Raw genomic sequence first — 22,902 nt, 5'->3', positions numbered from 1 at the left:
CTAGTCAGTGGACCATTATTAATGAGTTTTGGTTTTATTATTAAACGATGAACTTGACTTCGAAGAGTTCGATGTTCATAATAAAAAAAAAAAGAAATTTTTTTCAATCTTCTAATTTTAAGCTTTAGTGGAATCTTCTGATCTCTTCAATAAAAATAATTTCAAAATTTTTAAACCGATCTTGTCTTTTGAAAAGGTTCCAGAATGAAAATTTTCCTTATTTCATATGCTACACCCACAGTTGGGCAGCGCCATCCGAGAGAATATAGAACACGGTCTGTTAGTATAAATGTACTGTGAACGGACACAGAGGATAAATCGCGAGATTGGCGAGAGCGTTATTCTAATGGGTTCAATTTCAAACCAGTTTATCAACCAAAAAAAAGTGTCGATATCGAGACACGAACCCTTGACATATCGAACCGCGCTTTTGCCGTATCGGTCACCAAAGTTCGATGACTATGAGATGGTCATTTTGCAATATAAGCTACTCAATGGGATGAACTGTTTCAACAAACAAATGAACACAATTTTGTGGTGGATTACCCGCGAGAGATTTATTCTTCCATTTATTTTTGGTAGAGCTATTCTCTCGGCTCTCTACTGTGGGTGTAGATCAGACAAATTTCGCAATGGTTTAAATTATTAATATGAAAATCGGGATAATTGATTCCGAGATAACGTCAGTTGAAAATTACAGACTAATTAGGTGACATTTAATTTTCATCGAATTCGAATTCTTTGTGATGCTGTATCTTGGAATCCAAGTGACCAATTTCCAATGTTCCAGAGAGAAAAAAAAAGTCTCAGCTATTTATTCAAAAATCCTTTTTTTTTCAAATATGTTTTTCTTTCGTTTTTTGTTTTTTAATTAAAAAAAACCTTTAAAAAATCGAGATTTTCTACATCAAAGTAGCTATAACTTGTAAACGATACATTTTATCAAAACAATTGGAATATTCTTTTCGTTTGAACATTCAGTGTTGCTTTAAAAACGATTTTAATGTTTGTTTTTCCAGATATTTTCAAAAAAAAATCTATTTTATAAAAAAAATCATATCTCCTCCCAACCAGATGATGGTCACGAACTATGCTTTTTTCAGTCCCTTGAAAAATATAAAAAAATTGATAATTCAATTTTTAGTCACGAAAAGTAAATAAAAAAAGGATTTTTTCAGCAAAAAAAATCCTAATCATAACCTACAACCTTGTCGAAGATACCAAATACATCAGAAAATTCATTTAAAAAGTATAGAATTTCAAACATTTACATACTCATTTTGTATGATCAGCCCACAAAATTGTATCGACAAACTAAACATGCAAAATGACTTCTTTTGGCATAGGAAAATGGCATGGTCATCCAAATCAAATAAATCAAAGAATAGTTCTTTTTCTAAATCGTTGAGAACAACTCAGGACTAAAATTATCTCTTATTTTCACGAAAATTCAAAGTGGGGTCGGGAAAACACCCATGTTTGTTGTTAGAGAATAACTAATGCATTTTAAATTGTACAAATCTTGGGAAGAATAACCTGAACAGACTCTAGATAATTGTGAAGTTATAAAAGTACCTTTGATTTTGTTGAAAAAATGAGAGAAAGTGTGTGATGATAAATTATTATTAAGGATGTTTCGGAAGCATAAAAAAAACGGAAGTAACTGATGTTTGTTGTCCTTAACATTTTCGCTTTATTATCATCTTTATTTCTTATCGTTTTCTTAAATCATTCGTTACGTCCTCTTTCGCCCTGCATGTTAATACGTTGATGTTTTAAAACATTCCACAAGCGCCGAAGCAAAACAAAACAAAAAACATATTAAAAAAAGGTTTCCGCTTTAGAGCATTTTAGAAGTCGTTGTCGCCACCAATCCCTCATTCTCCAGCCGGGCCAGCATGGGCCGATAGATGTCGGAAGTAAACGGAAGTACCACGCCGCGCTGTTGAATTTCGCCTGTGAAGTCAGAGGAATAATGTTACGAAATGAGTAATTTAGTCTTTTAGTCAAAGTGAGTGACCCATACCGTCAAGGATCATCTTGGTGGCTATCGCAGCGGGGAATCCCACCGTCACAGCCATAGCAGAGTGGCCTCCGTTGATGGCCGGTTGTCCGTACGCAACAAAGTTGATGCCCCGTTCTTCGCGGCGGCCGTCGCTCCAGCGGATTCCGACGTCATGGCGTAGAACGATCAGGTCGCGTTCCGTGTTTGCTGAAGATATGGGAAATTGTTGATTAGTTTGGGATGGTTATAACAATCGTTTGTATGTTTTACCGAAGGCTAGCTTCTTAGACAGGTAGTGACTCAGAGTGTCCAGTGGAGATCCCATCTTTACCACAGGAGTGTTGTCCAGCAGACCAAGTTCCTCGATGCCTTCAAGATTTCCAACCCTCTCGGCAAGTTTGATTCTCAGATTTTCGTAGAAGATTTCGGCGTCCACCAGGCCGAGAAGGTTAATTACTAGTTGCCGCCAGGTCAGTTCAGGTCCATGGGGGTGTAGGAGGGGGTGAGGATTAGGATCGATCAATCCCAGCAGCTGCATCGGCTTAATATTGTCCGAGAAGCCCTTGTATCGGATGGTTCCTCTCAGTAGAGTGTGCACGTTGGATAGTCCGTACAGTTCCTGGTATTTGGTGGAGTCACGATTGGGGAATCCTTCCAGCGCGAATCCGGGCAAGAACTCCAATTCACGTGGAACGGTCAACAGCTCACCACCACCAGAAATCTCTACCACTTGTCCTTTGCTAAGGTACTTGGCAGCAGACAAAGTATTCAGAAGAACTCCTCGTGGAGACCACGAGAACTTGTACCGCAGTGGGTTATCGGAATGTTCCGGAGCTGGCAAACCTCCGCAGAAGCTCACAAATGATTCTACGGTGCCGCCCTTTTCCTGAACTTCCTGGATACAGTCCAGAGCCAACAGGTGATCAATACCGGGGTCCAGTCCAACCTCGTTCATCAACGTTACCCCGGCATCTCTGGCAGACTCGTGGAGAGCTTTAATATCATCGTTCAAGTAGCTCGCAGTCACCAAATGTGTCCTTCCGGCGACGCAATGTTTGGCAATCAGACCATGCAAGGCGTACGGCAGCAGGGAAACGACTACGTCACTTTCTTCACACAGATTCTGCAGGTTGGCGCTCTCATCCTCAACGTTGATGTACACAGATTCGATGCCTTGGTAGCGATTAGCCAGACGATCAGCTTCTTCCTTTATTTGAGAGCCTACTTTAATACTGACGTTTCCCTCGCGGTGCAGATATTCAACCAATGGAGCTGAAACGAATCCAGCGCCCAGCACCAGGACACGCTTCTTACCCACGCTGCTGCCTTCGGACTTGTGCCGCGATCGATTGTTAGATTCGCGCAGTTCGTTGATGTACTCGAATCCGGTGGTCAGTTGGCCGTTGCTACAAATGATGGCACCTTCAACGGGTTGGCAGAATTTATGATCTTCCAGAGGTTTGGTAGCGTCACTTTGAAGGATGTCCAAGGCGTACGGGTACAGCAATTCTCCGAAGAAGTCGGTTGATTCCCGTGGCAGCTGTGTTGGCATGTTGTCGATCGAGCACACGAGCACTCCGGGTCCTTTGAAACTCTTTTGGTCCTTGTTACGGTCGGCGTCGTACAAACAGAACGGTGTATCGATGGTAGTGCACTCGTTCATGAATTCGATGGAACCACCCGGATCGGCGGAGATGTCGCAAATCGCAAGCATGCGATGTGGAAGAGCGGGTGCTCCACGACTGGTCGGAAGCCATGGAGTGTCTGCCGGTCGTAGAAGATTCTTTGCGTCTGGGATTGTGATCAGTTTGGGAGATCCTACAGCCCAGTAGATGCCGTTGATGATCACAGATGCGTACGGAGCGATCTTCTTGTTGAAGGTAGAGATGTATCGTTCCGGATATTGATCGTACTCAACGGGATCGAATCCTCCACCTTCGCGTCGTTCCAGGTGATCTGCTCGACTCACTTCACAACCATACAGTTTGTTCTGGCTGCCGTGTTCCGCCACCTTTCGCAAGCTATCCGGCGGGACAAACTCGATCGGTAGCTCTTGGAACACCTCCTGGGCACCTTGCGATACATTTCCAGATCCGGTGAAGATGAACGTCAGTGGTCCAATGGACTTTGGCATCATACCAAGAGCGATCTCGTAACCGCAGTCTCGTACCGCTTGGCGTGCCATTGACGAATTCCGATAGTTGTGAGCTGGACCCACGTGCATGAATGGCGTATGATGCCCCAGCGCTAGCATTCGTAATCCAATTCCATGCAGAATGTTGATCATTCCAGCGACGCCAGCGTACTTCCCGAATGCCACCAACCGCTGTCCGTTTCGGTCCATCAGCTTCTCGTAATCGATCAGCCGAATGTTCTTCTCCAGGCAAGCATCCAGCAGTGGCATATTGGACTCTTGTGCCTTGATCGTGTGCGAGAAGAAGCAGTACGTCTTCTGTGGGATCAGCGCATCGACGGGCACCTGCTTGACGCCGAAAATAACCGACGCTTCGCTAATATCCTCCTGTACGGTGGCGCCAGCATTCAAGTATGCCTGAAAGTAAAAATTCCCATATCATTCATAATTCTCGCGGGCCAATCCATCAAACTTAAACACGCAGGTAATTGACACCGCAATGTTACGAACTTTCTCAGACGGTGATAACGCTGACCAACAACATCCATTCTCTTATCGCCAAGATTGCCGTGTCCGTATCCACCATCCGGCCAAGGATTGTCTAAATTACGCCGCGATTGAAACCACGTGACAGTCCTACCCACGACTCTTCGTCTCTGGTATGAATGTGGGTAAACAAAACGGCTAGAAAACTAGCACGAGTCGTCATGAGAGAAGTTCAAGAGGCGCGCTTATCAACAACTTATGGCCTAGCTGTTTGAACAGCACGCTCGAATTGGTCGTTGGGAGCTTATCTTCCTGTTTTTTTGGATCTACCTGTGCTGTTGACAAGCGCGTTATCGTAAGTGATGGGAACTACTTTCGTTATGTTTTGCTGTCGATTGGAGGATTAGTTGGACTTATTGTCAAACAGGGAGCTATGCGCAAGACATTGGCCATTTGCATGCATGTATAAATCTCTTTCAGCTCAGGAAATGATTATGCCGATCCAAAATAGCACTGTTATTTCGTCAAGGTCCAAGGTAAACGCACTCTTGTAAATATCATGTGCTACGTGCGAATCATCTCTCCATTCAAGATTAACTTGTTGATTACTCGGCGAGGACTCTTATCGCCGTACTCGTGTTGTTCTCCTCCACTCTTGAAGGTATGTGAGTAATTACCAAGTTTTCGCACAAGTAAGTACAAACTGGTTTAATTGCTCACAAAAATATGCAGACATGCTCGCCCAGATTACATAAGTTGTCCTGCGCGGTTTGGGTTTTACTTTCAGTTTCAGATATTGACCAACGAGCAGTTCGTGTCCATTTTGCTTGGACCACATGGAAAACGAGATAACCTTGAATCTGGCTTCAACAGTGCTATCGAACGACGGTTGTCAGATGATAACAGCTCCTCTGCGGTATGTTTGTTATCGCAAAAGATCCCTAATGAACAATACGACGTCCGAATACTAACCTGCATTGGGTAGGCTCGCCGGTTGGACGGTTGAACTATCACCTTTACGCCTTGCTTGATGAGCTTCTTCACTATCACCGGACTGAAGGAGGCTCGTCGTTCCCATACTGATTGATCCTCGCGACGAATCGCTATCACTTTGCCCGACTGCAAGAAGAAAAATCCTTCTTAAGATTATCTGTGTTCCAAAAGCACGTTGTCTACCAACGTGGCACCTGGAAGTAATCTCCCAAAATGCAAAATATAAAAATTCCACTTACATGTTTGGCCCGGTAGAACAACCGCGGCGATAAGGTTTCTCGACATTTGAGGATTCGGAACATGTTGACGTTTCAAGTGCTGCAGTTCGACTGACTGGAAAATTGTGCACGAGATCCGAAGATCTCGTCGACTGACCGAAGAGTGGCTGGTTTGGGCTCCGAACCTTCGGGTAAGTACGTAACGTGTACGTTGTATTATCAGTATGTGTTCACAACGCACCAACAACAACAACTACATACCAGGCCAGGACGAGACGAAAGATTCGAGCCTGCCTCTGCCCACATGGTTCTGCAATCTCCGACCGCGCGGTCGAGATAAGAAGACACTTCGGGTTTGTTTTTTGTAAGCCACTTCAAGAGCAGCCTCTTGATCGACCGAATCTGTTATCAGTTCTAGGGAGAGTAAGTGACGTCAGAACGTGAAGAAAAGCATGCTTTCTAGAATGCATATTTGCTTGGGGGCTTGAAACCGTCCTGTAGAGCTTATTGTACCGTATGTTTTTGTATTGTAATATTGACCAACGCAAATTTTGGCAACGTCTTGTTTAATGAGATGGGTGTACTCTAGAGTGTCAAAAAAATGAAAATTTTGGAAAATCTCAAGAGATACCCCCTAGCTTGATTCTTTAAGCATAAATAAGTAACTGTGCCAATTTTGAGCCAAATCGGTTAAGGGGTAGGAGTCTCATTTTATCGTTGAAATTTATATGGAGAAAATCGCGAAAATGTATGGCGGAAAACATCGCTTCAGGATTTTGACATCAGGTGGCGCAGGCATCGCCCAATTTTTTTTCAAGAGTAAGATTCTTGTAAGAAATTCAATTCCCTACAACTTTCTCGAAGGGTGCAAGAAGATCAGAGTTGATCCTGATGAGTTATTAGCAATGCGATGAAAAGAAATCGGCTTATATACTTGAAAGTATATAATGTATAATGTACATAAGAAAATAAATTTTAATAAAAAAAATCATCAAAAATCTGGATCAACTAGGATCGTTTTGCACCCTTCGACAAAGTTGTAGGGATTTGAATTTCCTATAAGAATCTCACACTTGGACAATTTTTGACGTGACCTGCGCCACCTGGTAGAAAAATACTGAAACGTTATTTTTCTGCATACATTTTTGCAATTTTCCCCATATAAACTTCAACGATAAAAAGCCTTCCCTAAACTCTGTTTCAGTCAGGGTTCCAAAATTTTAACATTTTTCCAAATAATGTGTTCCATTTACCTAATTAGAAATGGAACAATTAAGTATCTTGATAATTTTCAATTATATTAACGAAAGACTTTGCTTTTTTTCATGTTATTATTATTGCAATACAATATTGCACACAATTATTTTCTCATGTCTTAATATTCTATTTATGTTTTCTAAGTTAACCCTCTACAACTCAACCTCGCCTCTAGACAGGCCTCGATCTAAAATTTTACCAAAAATCAATTTCTACCAATTTTTGTTTTTTAAAAGGCATTGGAAAGAAGAACTTTAAAGCAAATCGTAGGGCTGTAATAAAAATACCAAAAATAAACAAGACAACATAAAACAAGAAAAGTAAAGTTTTTGTAGAGTAAAACTTACCTAAAATTATTTCCTAAACGCGAGAAGGAAAAACATTTTCGAAAAAATGGCGAGGTTAACGCGTTTTAAGTTACACGTTATAATAAATTAAAAAAATAATTACATAACAATATTGGATTATTTATATTTTTTTAGGGATATTGAATTAATAAATTTTTGCTTTAATAATTGGTTAATTTTACATCAACTGTATCTCAGCTGTTTGTACAAATTTAAAATTGATCATTTCTGGTCAAGTCCAAGCTTTATAATACAATCTAGACTCGATTATCCGAAGCCTCGATTATCCGAAGTTTCGATTATACGAAGTTCGAGAACCCGAATGTTTGTATGGGACTTCGAATAATCGAATCTTGTTATTTTATTTTCTCACTGTTAACATGAAATTGGAGTTCTGCGACCCCACTTTAGTCAGATTTGCGGGTATGATGTCTTTAAAAATTCTAAATCGCATTAGCGTAGTTTAGGGGTCATACTAAAGCTCGACAATAAAAAATAAGACAGCGAAAAAATATATTTTTTTCGTGATTCGATTATCCAAAGATTTTACTATCCGAAGTTAAATTTTTCCGAGCCTTCGGATAATCGAATCTGGACTGTATATACAAATAAGTAAAAATTCCGATTAGTCATGCAATCGAATTTAAGTTTGCTAAAGAGAACTCAAGTACGATTTATGCATATTAACTAGGCCTTACCAACTGATTCTACAATTAGAATCACTCACAGGATTTCATTCAAACCTGTGTTTCAAAAATTGTATGAACATGTTCAATAAACCTCGGAAAAACACAAGCCTAAAAAACTTATAGAGTAAAGTAAATTTTAAGAATTTATAGTAAATACAACAATAAACAATATTATAGTGCCTTGCCTTGTGTCAAAACAAACTGGCTCTTTAAATTTTACGGCATGTACCGTTATGTTTATTGTTTACGCAAAGTGCAGTTATTTTACAACTCTCTGTTTACTATTTCTTTTCTGGCCAACCTAATCAGCTGCAATCTCTACACACGCCCGAGTCTCCACAAACGTATAACGGGACAACCAATCAATGAAAAACTACCAACTTTGATGTTGTCATCACTGTCAGTTCGCTTTGAGTGTGTTGGAAACAGGGGTGCGTCCATTATGTGGGTTACCTTTTTTTGTTTTTTATTTTGCGTCAAAAAAATATTTTATATTTTTTTTATTTCATATTTTTTTTTGCAGGATTCAAATGACAATAATACCCAGATGGACTGTTTTCTAGAATTTTTATGACTTTTGCTAAGGACGCCCCCGGCCCAACTCTCCGACCAATCAGCGCGGCCCACACCACACAAACACAAACACTGATGTTTTGCTCTTGCTGGCTGTCTGATGATCAGCTTTCGGAGACCACCATCATTCGAGTATAAATCCTTACTTAGCAGCTCCTACTAACTGGACCGTCGTCGTCGCCGTGACTTCATAGTGAGCGCAGATCAACCGAGGAAAAAAAAAGACACTGATTTGCTGCGGCCACCGCCGAGCAGAGCTTCGTGTGTAAATAGTGTCGTCGTAGACCCAGGAAGTGGTACCAGCCGTCAAGTGACCCGAAACCGAATCGGAACCGTGACCAAGAGCGGAAGCCAGTTCGTGGTGGAATCGAAGGTTGATTGTGACGGGAGAGTGAAAATTGCGTTGAAAAAAAAAAAAAAAAACAGTGCGAAGAAGGCAAAAACCTTTCGGAGAAAATTTTTCGTGGCTCTGTGGCAAAGGAGAGGAAAATTTCGGTGGCAGGTTGCTGGTGGAGGAGAGGTTTGGCCAGTGAAAGGTGGTGTGGGCAAACCCTGCGTCGCAACTGGTGAAAGGTCCCGTCACACCCCTTTCTCTGACGTGACCCAGACCGCAATCTTCGTCGGAGGAACAAAGAATCTGCCGTGAAGAAGTACTAAATTTAGACCCGAGGTCGGAACATATTGTGGTTCTTTCCCCGCGGAAGGGGACCATTCGAGTCACCACGCACCTTCGTTGTGCGGCTGCCGATTGCATCATGGACTTGGACATTACGCTCATCGTGAAGGCCTCGAACCAGCAGTTCGAGGACCAGACCATCAAGTGCGAACCGTCGTGGACCATCCGACGGCTCAAGTCGCACCTGACCGAGGTGTACCCCGGGAAACCTGTAAGTATAACTTTTTTTTTCTGGACTCTTCAAAGCCTGCAGCTGAAATTGTTCAAGATGGATGGGGGAATTTCCTATCGGAAAACAAAAACAACACTATCAACAGAGCCCCGGGGCTAGATGTCGAGTTGGTATTATTTTGTGCACTGCGAAGCACTCCACAAGTAGATCGGAAGATGTGTGCGACGGAATCAGAATCTGGAGAAACGTAAACGTTAGAGGGCGGAGGGAGAGGGCGGTCGAATCAATTAGCATACAGATGGGAATTCAGAAATTTTCAGCTGCTCCAGAGCAGCAGTGTGTGGCAGCAAGTTGTTGTCCAGCAAGTTTGTTTGTTTTGCCTTCATCATAGAAGTAAAGATAAAATACTGCTCTAAAAATCAATTTCATAGGTATTATATCCTATCGATTCAGAATCTAAAACTGAACAAGTGTTAGGGACCATCCATAATCCACGTTGACACTTTTTTTTTTCGAAATCTCAGCCGCCTAGGATTATCTTGATTATCCGAAGGTTTGTATAGGGTTTCGAATAATCGAATCACAATTTAATTTTTTACTTTTAACATTAAATTCGATTTCTGCGACCCCATTTTAGTTAAATTTGTATGGTTGACTGCCTTTTAAATAAAAAAAAGGAATTTTTCAATATTTCATCATGGCCATTTTGACAGCCCTCTTGGATTTTAAATTTTTGAATCACTTTAGAGTTGTTTAGGAGTTTTGAATCACTTTAGAGTTGTTAAGCTCAACAACTAATAATAAAATAAAGATTTTTTTTGCGATTCGATTGTTCTAAGTGAAATTTGGCCAAGGCCTTCGGATAATCAAGCACAAAACATACGTTGCAGGTGCCGATTTATTTTGCATCGACCTATGTTTCCCCTAGACAATCTGTAGTCTGGACTGTACCTGATTGATTTTTGTAGATCGAACCCCGCCTAGGCGACTTGGATTTTTCGTTCGTATTCAGCATTTCAAGTTTCTGTGCCCTTGAAAAAAAATATATATCGATTTAGCCTTCAAAATGTTGGGAAAAGCCCCTTTTTTACCTGTCTTTTTTATCTGTCATTTAGTTAAAAGCAAAGCAATCCACTTTAACGACCCCCGGGTCTTTTGTGGGCTCTGTTGCAAGTTTCTGCTCATTTCTATGCATCCGAAGGTTATGTGTGGTGAGTAGGGCGTCCCAAAAAAATGAAAAGTTGTCAAATATTTGGTGCTCACCCCTAGAATGATAGACTAGCATGTCAGGAACAATGTTTTCATACAACAAAAAATCCCAAAAATGGTTTACAACTCGCGCGCGGAGCTTGAATGAAAAAAGTGCATTTTTCGAGTATTTTTCAGAAATGCGCGTAACTATCATACTAAAGGCATTCAAATTTGATCGCCTTGGGCTTCAAGTTATAGTTTCATGTCCTCTCAACAAATTGCTGTACAGATATAGTCCATAAATGCATGTGTTTGGGCATGGCAGGACGTTTTAGGGAGTAAAAATTGTATTTTTTTTTGCTAATAAAATTCAAAAACCGCCCCCCAAACCGTGCCAAACAATTTTGTAGCCAAAACTGATGCATTCAGCTTATAGGAAAATTTACGGATATCATTTTGCATTTTTTAACATTCAATTTATGTCCACGCAAAGCCGAGATATTTGCATTTTAGTGAACAAAAAGCGACGAATTTTCAAAATTCTTAGTATTTAAGCGTTTTTAGCATAAAACATGGGCTACTATGATTACAAACGAGAAGTCATATATTTTGGATATTTTAATTTTGCTCGCTCAAAAACGATATTTGTTAATAACATTTTATGAAAAAAACATGAGATTTTCTCACAATGTGACGTAAACGACAAATAATCATGAATCAAAATTAATTTTATTAAAGTTCATATCTCCAATTCTGTTTTTTTGCATGTACTTGCAAATGTACAAATTTTTAAAATTCATTTATAAAAAACTTGTTTTTTCAAAAATAGTTACCCATTAGGGCTTTATTTGTTCATATCGAACAGTACTAAAAATATGTTTTTTACGTCACATTGTGAGAAAATCTCTTTTTTTCATGAAATGTTATTAACAAATATCGTTTTTGAGCGAGCAAAATAAAAATATCCAAATATATGCCTTCTCGTTTGTTATCATAGTAGCCCATGTCTTATGCTTATAACGCTCATATACTAAGAATTTTGAAAATTCGTCACTTTTTGTTCACTAAAATGCAAATATCTCGGCTTTGCGTGGACATAAATTGAATGTTAAAAAATGCAAAATGATCTCCGTAAAGTTTTTTATAAGCTGAATGCATCAGTTTTGGCTGCAATTTTTTTTGGCACGGTTTGGGGGGCGGTTTTTGATTTTTTTTAGCTAAAAAATACAATTTTTTCTCCCTAAAACGTCCTGCCATGCCCAAACATAAGCTTTTATGGACTATATCTGTACAGGAATTTGTTCAGGGGACATTAAACTATAACTTTCGACCTACTTACGAAAAACCAATATCGAAAATGCTTGAGATTGTTCATCTACACGCCTTGAAGGGCGCCTCAAACAAAAAATAAATGAAATTTTGTTTTATTTTGGAGAAAACGAAAATTATTGTCAGAGGTCACGGTGGCTCTTACGGCTTTTTGAAAACTCATCTGAGATTTGTTATGACCTCCTCTACGTCAGAATATGATTCTGAGTCGCTTTATATATATGTAAAGGTGGGTCTAGAAAGTCAAATGAAGAAGTCAATTTTGCGAGTGATTTTTTTATCCTTTTCTCATTGATAAAATTGCAGGCCAAGGATTGATACCTAAGAGCATGCAATGGCACTGACCTTGTTGCGTGCTCTTCGGTTGACGTCCACGTAAGGAACACCCTGGAAGGAGCGTAACTAACTACATCCGTAGTTCTGTTAGATCATCCGAATTATCTTGATCAGAACAGTATAGCTCTGGTTCCTTGCGAGTGTCCTATTTTCTTACCTCCACGTTGGCTTGGTTTTCATGATGACCTAGCTGGTGGCCTGTGGAAACGGATCGTAAACCTTTGACCACCGCGGGTCAGAGTCGAGACGGCTAAAAGAAAGGGGCGCGACAATGTGGAAAAGGGCAGTAATTTGTGATTGTAGACGGTATTGTTTTGATTCGCAGTATGTTGAGTCAACTGCTGTGGATGTACCTGAAACATCGCACAACGGGGTTTCTCTTCTCTTCATTCTCAGCTACCACCTATCTCCTATTTTTATTTTTGCTCTTCTGATTCCCAATTCTTCACTGATTCTTCTATTTAATATCCAACATTTGATTTTAATTTTACTAACTTTTGATTCTCTTATCTCTCAAAGCTTTTCCACTCTTTTCTATCAATTGATACTGCTGTAACAAAATTTTGTTTTTTTTTTTCCTTAAAAATATACTTTTCCTTAATGTACTAGTAATATCAAGTCTATTTATCATTCGCCTAATCTTTTTTGATTTTGTTGCGAATTTATTTATTTGAATAATTCTTTATCTGTCCTATAAATTATCATTACTATAATCTAAGCTCGTTTTGTATCTCTATTTATTAACTATTGTCTAATTTTACATCTAATACATCTAGCTTCTCATTTTTATTCTTCAAAATACGCTCATCATTCTCTTTCTATTGATACATGATTTTTATAAAATAAATTCTCTATTACTGTCTATTGTTTTCAATCTTCACCCTTTTTTCAAACAAGTGAGGTTTGAGCCCTTACTCAATTTATGGAATGTTTAAAGGATTAACACAAATATTACTATTGTATTTTTGATAAACTTTTATAACATGCTTAGGAACAAAATATTGTAACAAAACACCGCGACAAAAGAAATAGCAACATATAAACAGACTTAACAATAGGGAAGATTTCAGGAGAAAACAATACACAATAAATGACAACTAGTTTTTGAATTCAAACTAAAAAAAAAAAAAAAAAAAAAAAAACAGTTTTTGCTTTAATGAAAGTTGATAGGCACACTTTAAATGGTTAGGCGCTTATACTTACATCAAACCCTACGTAATGTACCACCCCCGGCCGAGTTAAAATGCGTAACCGGAAAAGAAGGTGTGCATGCCTGGCACGAACACTCAAAGCGTGTTCTAGCGTGTTGCTCGTACTGACTCAGAGCAAGGGTGAGATGTAGGTGTAAGGGCAGTGCGTGTTCGTCGGGAACCTAGTGCATAAGATCGGTCAAGGCCCGTTCTTACACTGAAAATTGCGAATTGCGAATTTTCTCATTGATAAAATTGGAAGGCAAGACTAGTCAAGCCAAATCCAACGAGTCGGGTTATTTTTTGGTTAGCGTTTCAGTTTCATTAAAAATTTTACGACACCTTTTTCTTTTTGAAGAAAACCAAAAATGCATGTTTGAATTTATAAAAAAAAAATTACAAAAAAAAACGAGATGAATTTCTTAGGAAGCCAGAACTCAGAAAAATATAACGTTTCGAACTAAATTGAAGAAAAAAACTAATTGCACGTAAATCTGGAAACATGCCCTTTCGTACCATGATTTGAGAAGGTTCTACAATAGTGTTGGTCAGTGTTGTCTATTATCCGGCTTATCAAAATCAATCAAAACTAGAGAATATTTGATTTTTTTTCCAATTGGACTAAATTGTAGTTATAGCCTGCTTCTTTTAAAAATTCATTCTAATTGACTGCGGTATCGAAACTGTACATGCAATTTTGTATCGTAGCGAAACGTGACCTTGACTTCTTGGTTGTACTTTTGCATGTGCCTTCATTATATTATATAAAACAAACAAACACAGCTGCTGCCTTTTCTAGAAGTCTGTTTTTTCGCTATGCTCTGTGGCCATAAAATAATAGTTAAACCCAATAAGAAAATTGTCGAGAAAAAAAAAGGAGCACCTCTCATTGTATACCACCATTATTTTCGCTGGTCAGTGGCCACTTTCAATGTGTTTGAACGCTGATAACAGTCGTTAGTTTGATCACCGCGAGACTTGCGGTGGTGTGTTTTCGATTTTCTTCTTTTCTTCCTGCCAAACATTACTTTCAAGCACACTTGGGCGGCGGTGGTGGTTGTATGGGTTTAACTGGGCGTAATAAAAGCCACATCCGCGGTGAACACAAACACCACCCACCGTATAGAAACTGAATGAAGAAAAAAACAAACGAAAATAAACATTAGCTCATCACCACACGCCTTAATGTTCGATGATTTTCAGCCTAAAATTCTTAGGGATTTGTTTAGAAGACTGCTTTGTGTTATTAAATACTATGCTACTCAAAATGTTATGATTTTCACATGACAATTTTCAAGATTTGATTATGAACAAACTATTTTGTTCTGCCTAATGTGCATTATCGCCTTCTACAATATCTAATTCAAGCTTTTCTAGAGCGTTTTTCCCCGCAGCGAGTACAGTATCAAACCTCTGGCAACAAAAGAACAAAAAAGGTCATCGTCAGAATGAGGCCCCATTGAATTGGGCGCCTTTGCGACCACGTCAGTCCTCTGCGAAAGCTAATCGACAAATTTCACTGCAAAAACAGTCAACACAAGCACACATCAATATTAATTGCGCGCCGCTGCCGTGTGTATTTATTTTGCTGTACACTTACGTGGTTGATGTTCGTTGAACGGGCAGGCTCATAGGGGATGACTTGAACTTTGGGAGTCAAGTTCCAGACTTTGAATCGTAAGGTTTAGCGGTCGCGCACACACGGGACAGTCCCGAAGGTTTGAGATTGTCCGTTTTGCCAAGTGAGGTAATTTTAATGAAAACTTCGTTTAAAAAAAAGAGTTTCGAGACTTTGTTTGATCAAGCTAAACATCTATCGCTTATCAGCTTTGTTCAGCGAGCTGATAATAAAGTGACTTAAGCAACGTTGCAAGGGAGTACGTGTTCCAATCCCATTTGCGCAGCTGATAAATTCTTGCTCTGCAGCTGTGTGTGCTGGCAAATGAAGGTTTAGGGTAGATTTTTTCTCTTTTAGACAGGCTTAGAAGTTGCTCGAACTGTTTACAATTTGTGATTGATTTTTTCCCCTCAAACTTTCAGAGCACCGACGAGCAGAAGCTGATCTACTCCGGCCAGCTGCTGGGTGACAGCATCGTACTGAAGGACATTTTGCGGCACTACGATGGCCAAAAGACCCACACCGTGCATCTAGTGTTTACGCCGAAAAACAATCGATTCCAGAAAGAGTTTAGTTATGCCAGCGGTAGCAGCTCGTCGAGCAGCGCCAGCAACAGAAACATGCCCCCGAAAGTGAACGAAACGACAGTGCCGGCCGGTTCTGGCAGCAGCAGCAGCTCTTCGATGCCGGCCGGCTCGGATATTGGCGCTGATGGGTTGCGTCAGCGAAATGTTGGACAGAACTCGGGTGGAACCGCTCCGGCACCGGTTGCCACAGGTTGTCCGACCACACCCGCGACCAACAACTTCATGGAACATCATTTGGCCATGCAGAACCTGATGCAGCAGGCCTACATGCAGTATCTGAACCAGTACATGAATGTGTAAGTTGCGCAAACTCAACTTCTTCCCTCCAAACTAACATAACTCAATACCATACAGGATATCCGGACAAACCAACGCTCAGGCCCTGTACGCGAGTGCCCCCACAAATCTTCCAGCGTCCCCAGCCACCGCCGCCCTGCAGCCACAATCGAGCGTACAGACGGCTCAAGCCGCCATCCCGCCCCAGCCAATCATCGCACAAACGCTCCCCAATCTGGCCTACTATCCCTACCTGCCCACGATGAACTCTCCGATGCCCCCGATGGCCAGCAGCATTCCAGCCCCGATCACGTCCAGCGGAACGATCCCGACCAGCAGTTCAGCTTCGGCGTCCGCAGCTACGCCAGCCGGTCCCTCTAGTCAACCTCTGGCCGCACCATCCCCAGCCGGTCCAAGCACCTCACCTCAAGTCGCCGCCGCGCCTCAGCCAGCGGGAACCAGTGCGACCGATGGGACGCAGGCTGGTCAGACGGCGACGGTGGCACCGCAGGTTGACAATGCAAATGCGGCTCCCGGTGGCGCTGCGGGTGGTGCAGCAGCGGGGGCGGCGCCCGCTGCCGCTCGGAGGTTCCCCAATATTGTCGTCGAGGAGCAGGAGAACCGTGACTGGTTGGACATCTTCTTCAGTCTGTGTCGCGTCGGCATCCTGATGACCGTGGTGTACCTCTACTCGTCGCCGGTGCGGTGTCTGACGGTGCTGTTTATCGGGATTGCACTTTACTTGTGAGTATATTTTGTCGTTTTGGACATTATTTTTCCTACTCCGATGAAAAATCAGATTTGATCTTTTTGTTCTTTCATAATTAGGGCAATTTTAGGGTACTTTGAATGATTTGAAATAATTGTTTTTTTGGAACATTGAGTAGTAAATTACATATCAATACGTGTTGAGCATTCAACATTCTGATTTTAAAGTCAGAAAATAAAACCTTAGTTGTTTTTAGATTTCATTTTCTTGAAACGTTGTCTCTGATCACGATTCCGAGCACCATTTTTCGATATCTCGTTACGAAGAACATTCGAAAAAAGACGTGTTTTTCAAAAACTTGAAGCATGAAATGGTGATGGTTTGGAAATTTGGTGTCAAAGGGAGTTTTAAGTAAAATTGGATTGGATCCAATTTAATGGCAGACTCAAATTCCGAAAAAAATAATGAATTTTTCGTCGAGAAAATACAACAAAAGTTTCTAAATTACGTTACTCAACTAATACAAATTGGTACATGTAAATTTATGTGAAATTTAATGTATTTTCAAATTTGCACTAACAAAAAGTGTATTTTTTAGTAACGTAACATTTTTTTAGTTAACAAACATAAGTTGTTTGCCTGTAACTATCACGAGTTATCGCGATTTTTTAGAACATTTTTACACTCTGTAAAGTAACGTTTCAAAGTTTAAAAAACCATGAAATTCTAAACTGAAATTTTTCGTTCTGAATGAAAAAATACCCTTCTGGGTTATGCAGATTTAAAAATTGCAATAAATTTCTTATAAAGATAGTGCCACATTTGTTTACAGCTGAGTTACAACAATGGCTTTCAAGGTTTTTTTTTTTCTAGAGTTCATCCCACAACCTACAATTTTGTTGAACTGGAAAATTGTTTTCGAGATAAATACCGATTTTTTAATATTTTGAATTTTTGTTTGGACAGCTGCCAAAATTCTATACAGAACTAAAATGTAACTAATAATGCTTTTTTTTTGACAAATTTCAGCCAATGATTTTTTTTTAAATCACAAAAAGTGTTATTTTTTAAATGAATCGATTTTATGGAATTTTCCTGCTTTCCAGTAAAAATCAGCATAATTCTCAAAAACAAAAAAAATTGTTGAGTTTGGGAAAAAATAATTTTGGACATGAAAAATTCCATATTTTATGCAAATCAGGGGTTTGAAACCGATCAAATTTTAAAAGTATGCATTTGAACTATATGTTGATACTCAGGTCAGACAAAAAAGCATGTAAAAACATGCCGGGAAAATTCCTTTTGATCTCGGGAGAAAACCAGGAATTCTATAATCAAAATGTGTTGACCACTACTTAACTACTTACTTTTCCTGTCATTCTTGAACGACGAAATAGCTTACTTTTCTGTACCAAAAATAACAGAATCGAATAGCAACAGTTTTCAAAATAAATGCTGAAAAGTTCTACTTTTCAGCACTTGTTTCGAAAAGTAACACTTTTCAACATTTTTTGATTTAAACGATTTATTGACAAAATACATGAAAATTCAACTTTGAATTTCACTCAATGGGTGTTTTTTGGAATTGCAAAAAATGTTGTATGGAACTCGTTGCAAAACTTGATTTTTTCAGCACTCTTCGTAATTATCCAACTCGGTGAACCTCGTTGGATAAATGTACGACTTGTGCTGAAAAAATCTTCTTTTTGCAACTTGTTGCATAAACTACTATTTTTAAATATTGAAAAAGGCTGGAAAACTTCTTATCACGATTGAAATATTTTTTTTTTATTTGTGTGGGGAAAAATCGTAGTTTATTTATAAACTTTGTATATGTGTTTCAAATGTTTGAAGATTAGAAAATATTTTCTGATTAACAAAATTTTACTGGAGTTATCATGAATTTCGATAAAAAAAATTATTGAACATAAAAAAACAAGACTGATGTTTTAAGTAATCATGTCTCTTATTTTTAATGCTATAACAAAGGTTTTGAATGAACAGTTGTTTAACTTGATGAAGACTTTTATTTTCATTTTATTTTCAAAAATATATCGAGGGTACAACCTTTTTTGTATACATTGACCAAGATGTTATGATGAAGGTGCAAACCAGTTATGTAACATATATTTTTGGGTTATAAAATATGTGGTCCTATAACGCCAAAGTAAATTCAATCCCAACCATTTACCTTACAGGTACCAAATTGGCTTCTTCCGCACCAACGACCCTATGGAGCGGGCCCGCCGCATCGTTGTTCAGGAGATCAACAACGCGCACGGAATCCGGCAGAACGCCGCCTTGCGAGCCCGGGTGGCCCGCCAGGTGGCAGCGGCCGCCGCCGTAGGAGGAGCAGCAGCCGCAGCACCGGCAGGCCAGCAGGTGGCTGAAGCGGCGGAACCGAACGCCGCTAGTCCAGCCGGTGAAACCGCCGACCAGACCGATTCGGCAAAGGCCGCGGCTCCATCAACTCCGGAGGGCGAGAACAACCCGGTGGAAGCGACGGCCGACGGTGGCGAAACGGCTCCATTGGTTGAAGCGGTGGAAGCAGGGCAGACGGGTGCGGTGCCGGAAGCCAACCGCGTAAACATAAACGACGTCGCTGGATTTTTGCGAACGCTGGTGCTGTCCTTTTTCACGTCGATTATTCCCGACACACCCGCCGCTTAAGAGTGAATTGGAGCGCGGGTCGTTACGAAAAATTACGTTGCTTGTGTTGACGAAAAAAAAATCGATTTAGCTTTTTGATCTGATTGATTTTTGTTGATAGTTTTTGGAGGATCACTAAATTTGTCAGCACAGCGCAAAAAAAAAACGATGAAATTTGTTGAAATGGCTTAAATTTATACACACGTTTGTTTTATACGTTTTAAACAGCTTCTCATTTATTACCTATTATTCGAGTTTTAAAGGAGAAGCAACAGCCGGCAGCAAAAAGTCTATGATTACTTTCCAGACGTTTTGTTGAAAATGTAGGACGTAACGTATAAAGGTACACATTAAGTTAGAATAGCTTTACAAAAAAAGAACAGAACCAACCCGTAGTACGGAAGGTTCATTTAGAACACGCTGTAGAAACGAGTAAGTCCCAAAATCCCCTATTGAGTCCACACCATCTTATCGAAAGCTTTAATGTTCTGAAAACCAACATATTGTAGAGCGGCGGTGACGCTTTCGGAACGTTCAGCACAGTAGCGTCGGAACATATGTTAGAAATGCACGTCTTTTGCACGACCGCAAATGTCTACACTTTTTCGTTTAGAAACACAACCTGCTCTTTTCTATCCCTGGCCGCGGACTATCTCTGTTGTGGCTAAAGTGTATTTTCTTTGTGTAAATTATTAAATGTCTCTGTAATATACGGTTTAACAATGTTATCGATTCAAATGATAAACTTGATAATAAATTTATTTATATTCAGTTGTTCGTTCTAGTTTTTTCTGAAAGAAATGATTTTTCACAAGAAGTTTTTAAACAATATTTATTTCAATAACGATCCAATAAAACTAAAAATACTAACTTTACTCGCATCCTTTGGATAATTCACAGACGATTGCAGTTCTTCCTCTTTCTTAATCTGTCCCTTGTGTTTTTCCTTTTCCAGCACTTTTTGTCCGAGCTGGGCCAAATCATATCGAACCATTTGCCGGTTAAGCACCGGAACTATCAAGTTAAACTTGTCTATTTTCTTATTTAAACCCGCCACCACGCTCTCGTGAGCCTCTAGCACCTTTTCCCATTTGTACTCGTCCTGCGGAGTCAACGGAAGCTCTCCAAGCTTCCCCCGTTCCTTGGCCAAATTGCTCTTCAGTCCGTCGCACTCTTCCCGGATCTCCTTGTGCAGTGTGATCCACTCCGGCGTAAATCCGTTGTCCAGCATAATTTTATTAATCTTGTGCGTCGTAAAATCCACGTACGGGTTCTGACTCTGATGGTCCGGCAGGGGCTTCCCGAACCCGGACAGATTGCTAAAATCTCCCCTCGACATCGCTTCCTGTATCAAATCCTCAACCACTCGATCGAACCCATACTTGGTTTTGATCTGGTGCTTCTTGAAAAAGTCCCCCTTCTTCATGACGGCCATCTCCGAGGCTTGTGCCTTCGACATTCGATGTTCCAGCACCCGTTCCTGTGCCCGCTGCGCTCGTACCGCCTGGTATTGCTTCTGCCTCTGTGCCGGCGTCCCGTGGCCAACTCCGTCAAAACTGAGATACTGCCGGTGCTGGGGTGCCGTGTGCCGAATGTCAAATACCTTCACCTGCTCCTGCATATCCTCGACCAGCCCGCGACGAGATTTGGAAAACTTTTGCAACAACACGCGGAAGGCGGTGTCCACCTCGTGAAAGCGGTCCGCGCTCGCCTCCGGGTGGCCACTGTCCGGGTGCAGCTTCTTGACCAATGCTAAGTAAGCATGGCGGACCGTGTTTTGGTCGGAGTTCTCCGTTACGCCGAGGATGGTGTAACATTTCTGAAATGAAACACTCTTTTAGATGACGACTTTGATACGATTGAGTGCACAACTTACATTATATAATTCTCCTCGGCTGGTGAAATTGCTGCGAATATTGCTGTAAAGCGGTGGTTTCGCAACTAGCTGAAATCCTTTTCGCGATATCATTGTCTAAAACTAAAAAAATATTATTTTCCTCAAACTAATTAAGAGTTAGTTCAAGAAACTATTTTGAATCAACAAATAGAAATCAAATATCTAAATTAAACACCATTTATAAAATTATTCCATTAGAAATACTCACATTCAATCACCGAAAACTACAAATATTACAACAGAAACAACTGTTTACAACCGAGCAGCTTCGAGCATGTAACGGAACATGTTGTGAAATTTTACGGCGTTACAAACCCAAACAAAATAGAACCAGCTGAAAGATTGGAATTTCATTGATGTTTGTGCAGGGAGGCGTGTAGGTGTGGGTGGGTTCAAGCATTCACCGTTGGACGCCGGTTATTGGAGATAGCCGACGTTTTGAAAATTGTTAAAAACTAGTTATTTCTAGATTATTGTATAGGTATACTTTTTTAACACAACCAATGAGCTATGGATTTCTTATGTACATAGGACCTTTTGAAAAAGTAAGCGAGATTTAAACAATTTATATTGCAAAACTATTAATAGAAAGTTTATTTCAGTTGAAAACATTTTTTTAAAGCTGTAATTGGGTACTAAAGCCCTATGAAAATTTTTATGTACAACGGTAAAAAACACGATTAAAAACCTGTCAAGTAGGAGCTTTTCTGTCAAGAAGGATCGCGAGGTTAATTTTTCAAAATTGATTTAAAAATCCATTTTAAACTCTATGTGGTCGTACAAAGGGTCATTGTACTCACAAAAATAAGCTTTATCGCTGTAAACAATAATATCAGAAATCCAAGCTTCATTTTAGGACCCAATTAAACTTCAAAGTGCTGATAAATATATCAACATTAGTAGCACGATGGATTTACATGTTGTTCTTCTATTTGTCGGCGATTCTTTTGATATTCATGAGTAATAATTTATATTTATATTATATTATTTTTAGCTCAACTAAACATCGACTCAAGCTTCGACTAAAATAATAATAATAATATATTGATCCTTGCACTGCACGGGCAGCTGGATGTACTCAAAATCAAGTTCAAATCCACTCAAAATCAAGTTCGGGTCTCGAACTGAAAATGAGTGGTTTTCTGAACTTGATTATGAGTGGATTTTTCACTCAAACGACAGTTCAAAAGCTGAACTGGCGTTTGAGTAGTTTGGACTTGGCGAAGAAATGGTCAGCAGCAGTCAGCTTTTTTTCTAAGTCGAGGTAAGTTCAGTTCATTAAGCGGCAATTTGTTTTTTTCCCCGGAACGTTCCGGGTGTAAACCCATTTTTTAAACTCATAAATGAATTCCTCCACGCATGGTCCAAAATGAGTGAATCGAACTTGATTTTGAGTACATCCAGCTGACCGTGTGTAACTTGGATTTGGCCCGCACTTTTCTCTCGCACTTTTGACAACAAAATTTCCAAAAACTAGGCAACCAGCAGTAGTTTATTTACATTTCCAGTCGCAGTTTCCACCAAACTGGACATTCTCACTTTAAAATTGCGATTGACAGGTGAGCAACAT

At 40.0% G+C, this 22,902-nt stretch overlaps 3 protein-coding genes across 6 annotated transcripts; 1 reads left to right on the top strand and 2 right to left on the bottom strand.

The window, feature by feature from the left end:
- Positions 1–1,664: 1,664 nt before the first annotated feature.
- On the bottom strand, positions 1,665–6,026 carry LOC6031256 (alpha-aminoadipic semialdehyde synthase, mitochondrial). Its single transcript, XM_001842034.2, has 5 exons — positions 5,858–6,026; positions 5,598–5,744; positions 2,276–4,556; positions 2,027–2,212; positions 1,665–1,956 (listed from the first exon to the last, which is right to left on the bottom strand). Exons 1-5 carry the CDS (start codon positions 5,918–5,920, stop codon positions 1,841–1,843), a joined length of 2,793 nt encoding a protein of 930 aa, XP_001842086.1. The 5' UTR covers positions 5,921–6,026; the 3' UTR covers positions 1,665–1,840.
- Positions 6,027–8,771: 2,745 nt separating this feature from the next.
- LOC6031257 (homocysteine-responsive endoplasmic reticulum-resident ubiquitin-like domain member 2 protein) lies at positions 8,772–20,206 on the top strand. Of its 3 annotated transcripts, none has more exons than XM_038251928.1 (4): positions 8,772–9,589; positions 15,637–16,097; positions 16,156–16,821; positions 18,985–20,206. In XM_038251928.1, exons 1-4 carry the CDS (start codon positions 9,458–9,460, stop codon positions 19,454–19,456), a joined length of 1,731 nt encoding a protein of 576 aa, XP_038107856.1. In that variant the 5' UTR covers positions 8,772–9,457; the 3' UTR covers positions 19,457–20,206. The 3 variants fall into 3 exon arrangements, with proteins under 3 accessions (XP_038107856.1, XP_038107857.1, XP_038107858.1); XM_038251929.1 differs by lacking the exon at positions 8,772–9,589 and adding an exon at positions 15,191–15,343; XM_038251930.1 differs by lacking the exon at positions 8,772–9,589 and adding an exon at positions 15,458–15,551.
- A 33-nt stretch (positions 20,207–20,239) lies between these two features.
- LOC6031258 (dnaJ homolog subfamily C member 28) lies at positions 20,240–21,697 on the bottom strand. Of its 2 annotated transcripts, none has more exons than XM_038251931.1 (3): positions 21,541–21,697; positions 21,312–21,413; positions 20,240–21,254 (listed from the first exon to the last, which is right to left on the bottom strand). In XM_038251931.1, exons 2-3 carry the CDS (start codon positions 21,402–21,404, stop codon positions 20,268–20,270), a joined length of 1,080 nt encoding a protein of 359 aa, XP_038107859.1. In that variant the 5' UTR covers positions 21,405–21,413; positions 21,541–21,697; the 3' UTR covers positions 20,240–20,267. The 2 variants fall into 2 exon arrangements, with proteins under 2 accessions (XP_038107859.1, XP_001842088.2); XM_001842036.2 differs by having other exon boundaries at positions 21,312–21,407; positions 21,541–21,690.
- Between the last annotated feature and the right edge of the window lie 1,205 nt (positions 21,698–22,902).

This window comes from Culex quinquefasciatus, chromosome 2, assembly GCF_015732765.1.
Source record: "Culex quinquefasciatus strain JHB chromosome 2, VPISU_Cqui_1.0_pri_paternal, whole genome shotgun sequence".
Lineage (NCBI taxonomy): Eukaryota > Metazoa > Arthropoda > Insecta > Diptera > Culicidae > Culex > Culex quinquefasciatus.
This window is presented reverse-complemented; position numbering and strand designations above follow the sequence as displayed.

Excerpts from the sequence above, each read along its gene's own strand:
- LOC6031256 (XM_001842034.2), bottom strand. The coding sequence starts at position 5,920 with ATGTTCCGAATCCTCAAATGTCGAGAAACCTTATCGCCGCGGTTGTTC. Across the intron at positions 5,745-5,857 it reads TGTTCTACCGGGCCAAACAT|TCGGGCAAAGTGATAGCGAT; the intron begins GTAAGTGGAATT and ends TTCTTCTTGCAG. Across the intron at positions 4,557-5,597 it reads GGCGAGCCTACCCAATGCAG|GCATACTTGAATGCTGGCGC; the intron begins GTTAGTATTCGG and ends TTTTACTTTCAG.
- LOC6031257 (XM_038251928.1), top strand. The coding sequence starts at position 9,458 with ATGGACTTGGACATTACGCTCATCGTGAAGGCCTCGAACCAGCAGTTC. Across the intron at positions 9,590-15,636 it reads AGGTGTACCCCGGGAAACCT|AGCACCGACGAGCAGAAGCT; the intron begins GTAAGTATAACT and ends TCAAACTTTCAG. Across the intron at positions 16,822-18,984 it reads ATCGGGATTGCACTTTACTT|GTACCAAATTGGCTTCTTCC; the intron begins GTGAGTATATTT and ends TTTACCTTACAG.
- LOC6031258 (XM_038251931.1), bottom strand. The coding sequence starts at position 21,404 with ATGATATCGCGAAAAGGATTTCAGCTAGTTGCGAAACCACCGCTTTAC. Across the intron at positions 21,255-21,311 it reads GCCGAGGAGAATTATATAAT|AAATGTTACACCATCCTCGG; the intron begins GTAAGTTGTGCA and ends GTTTCATTTCAG.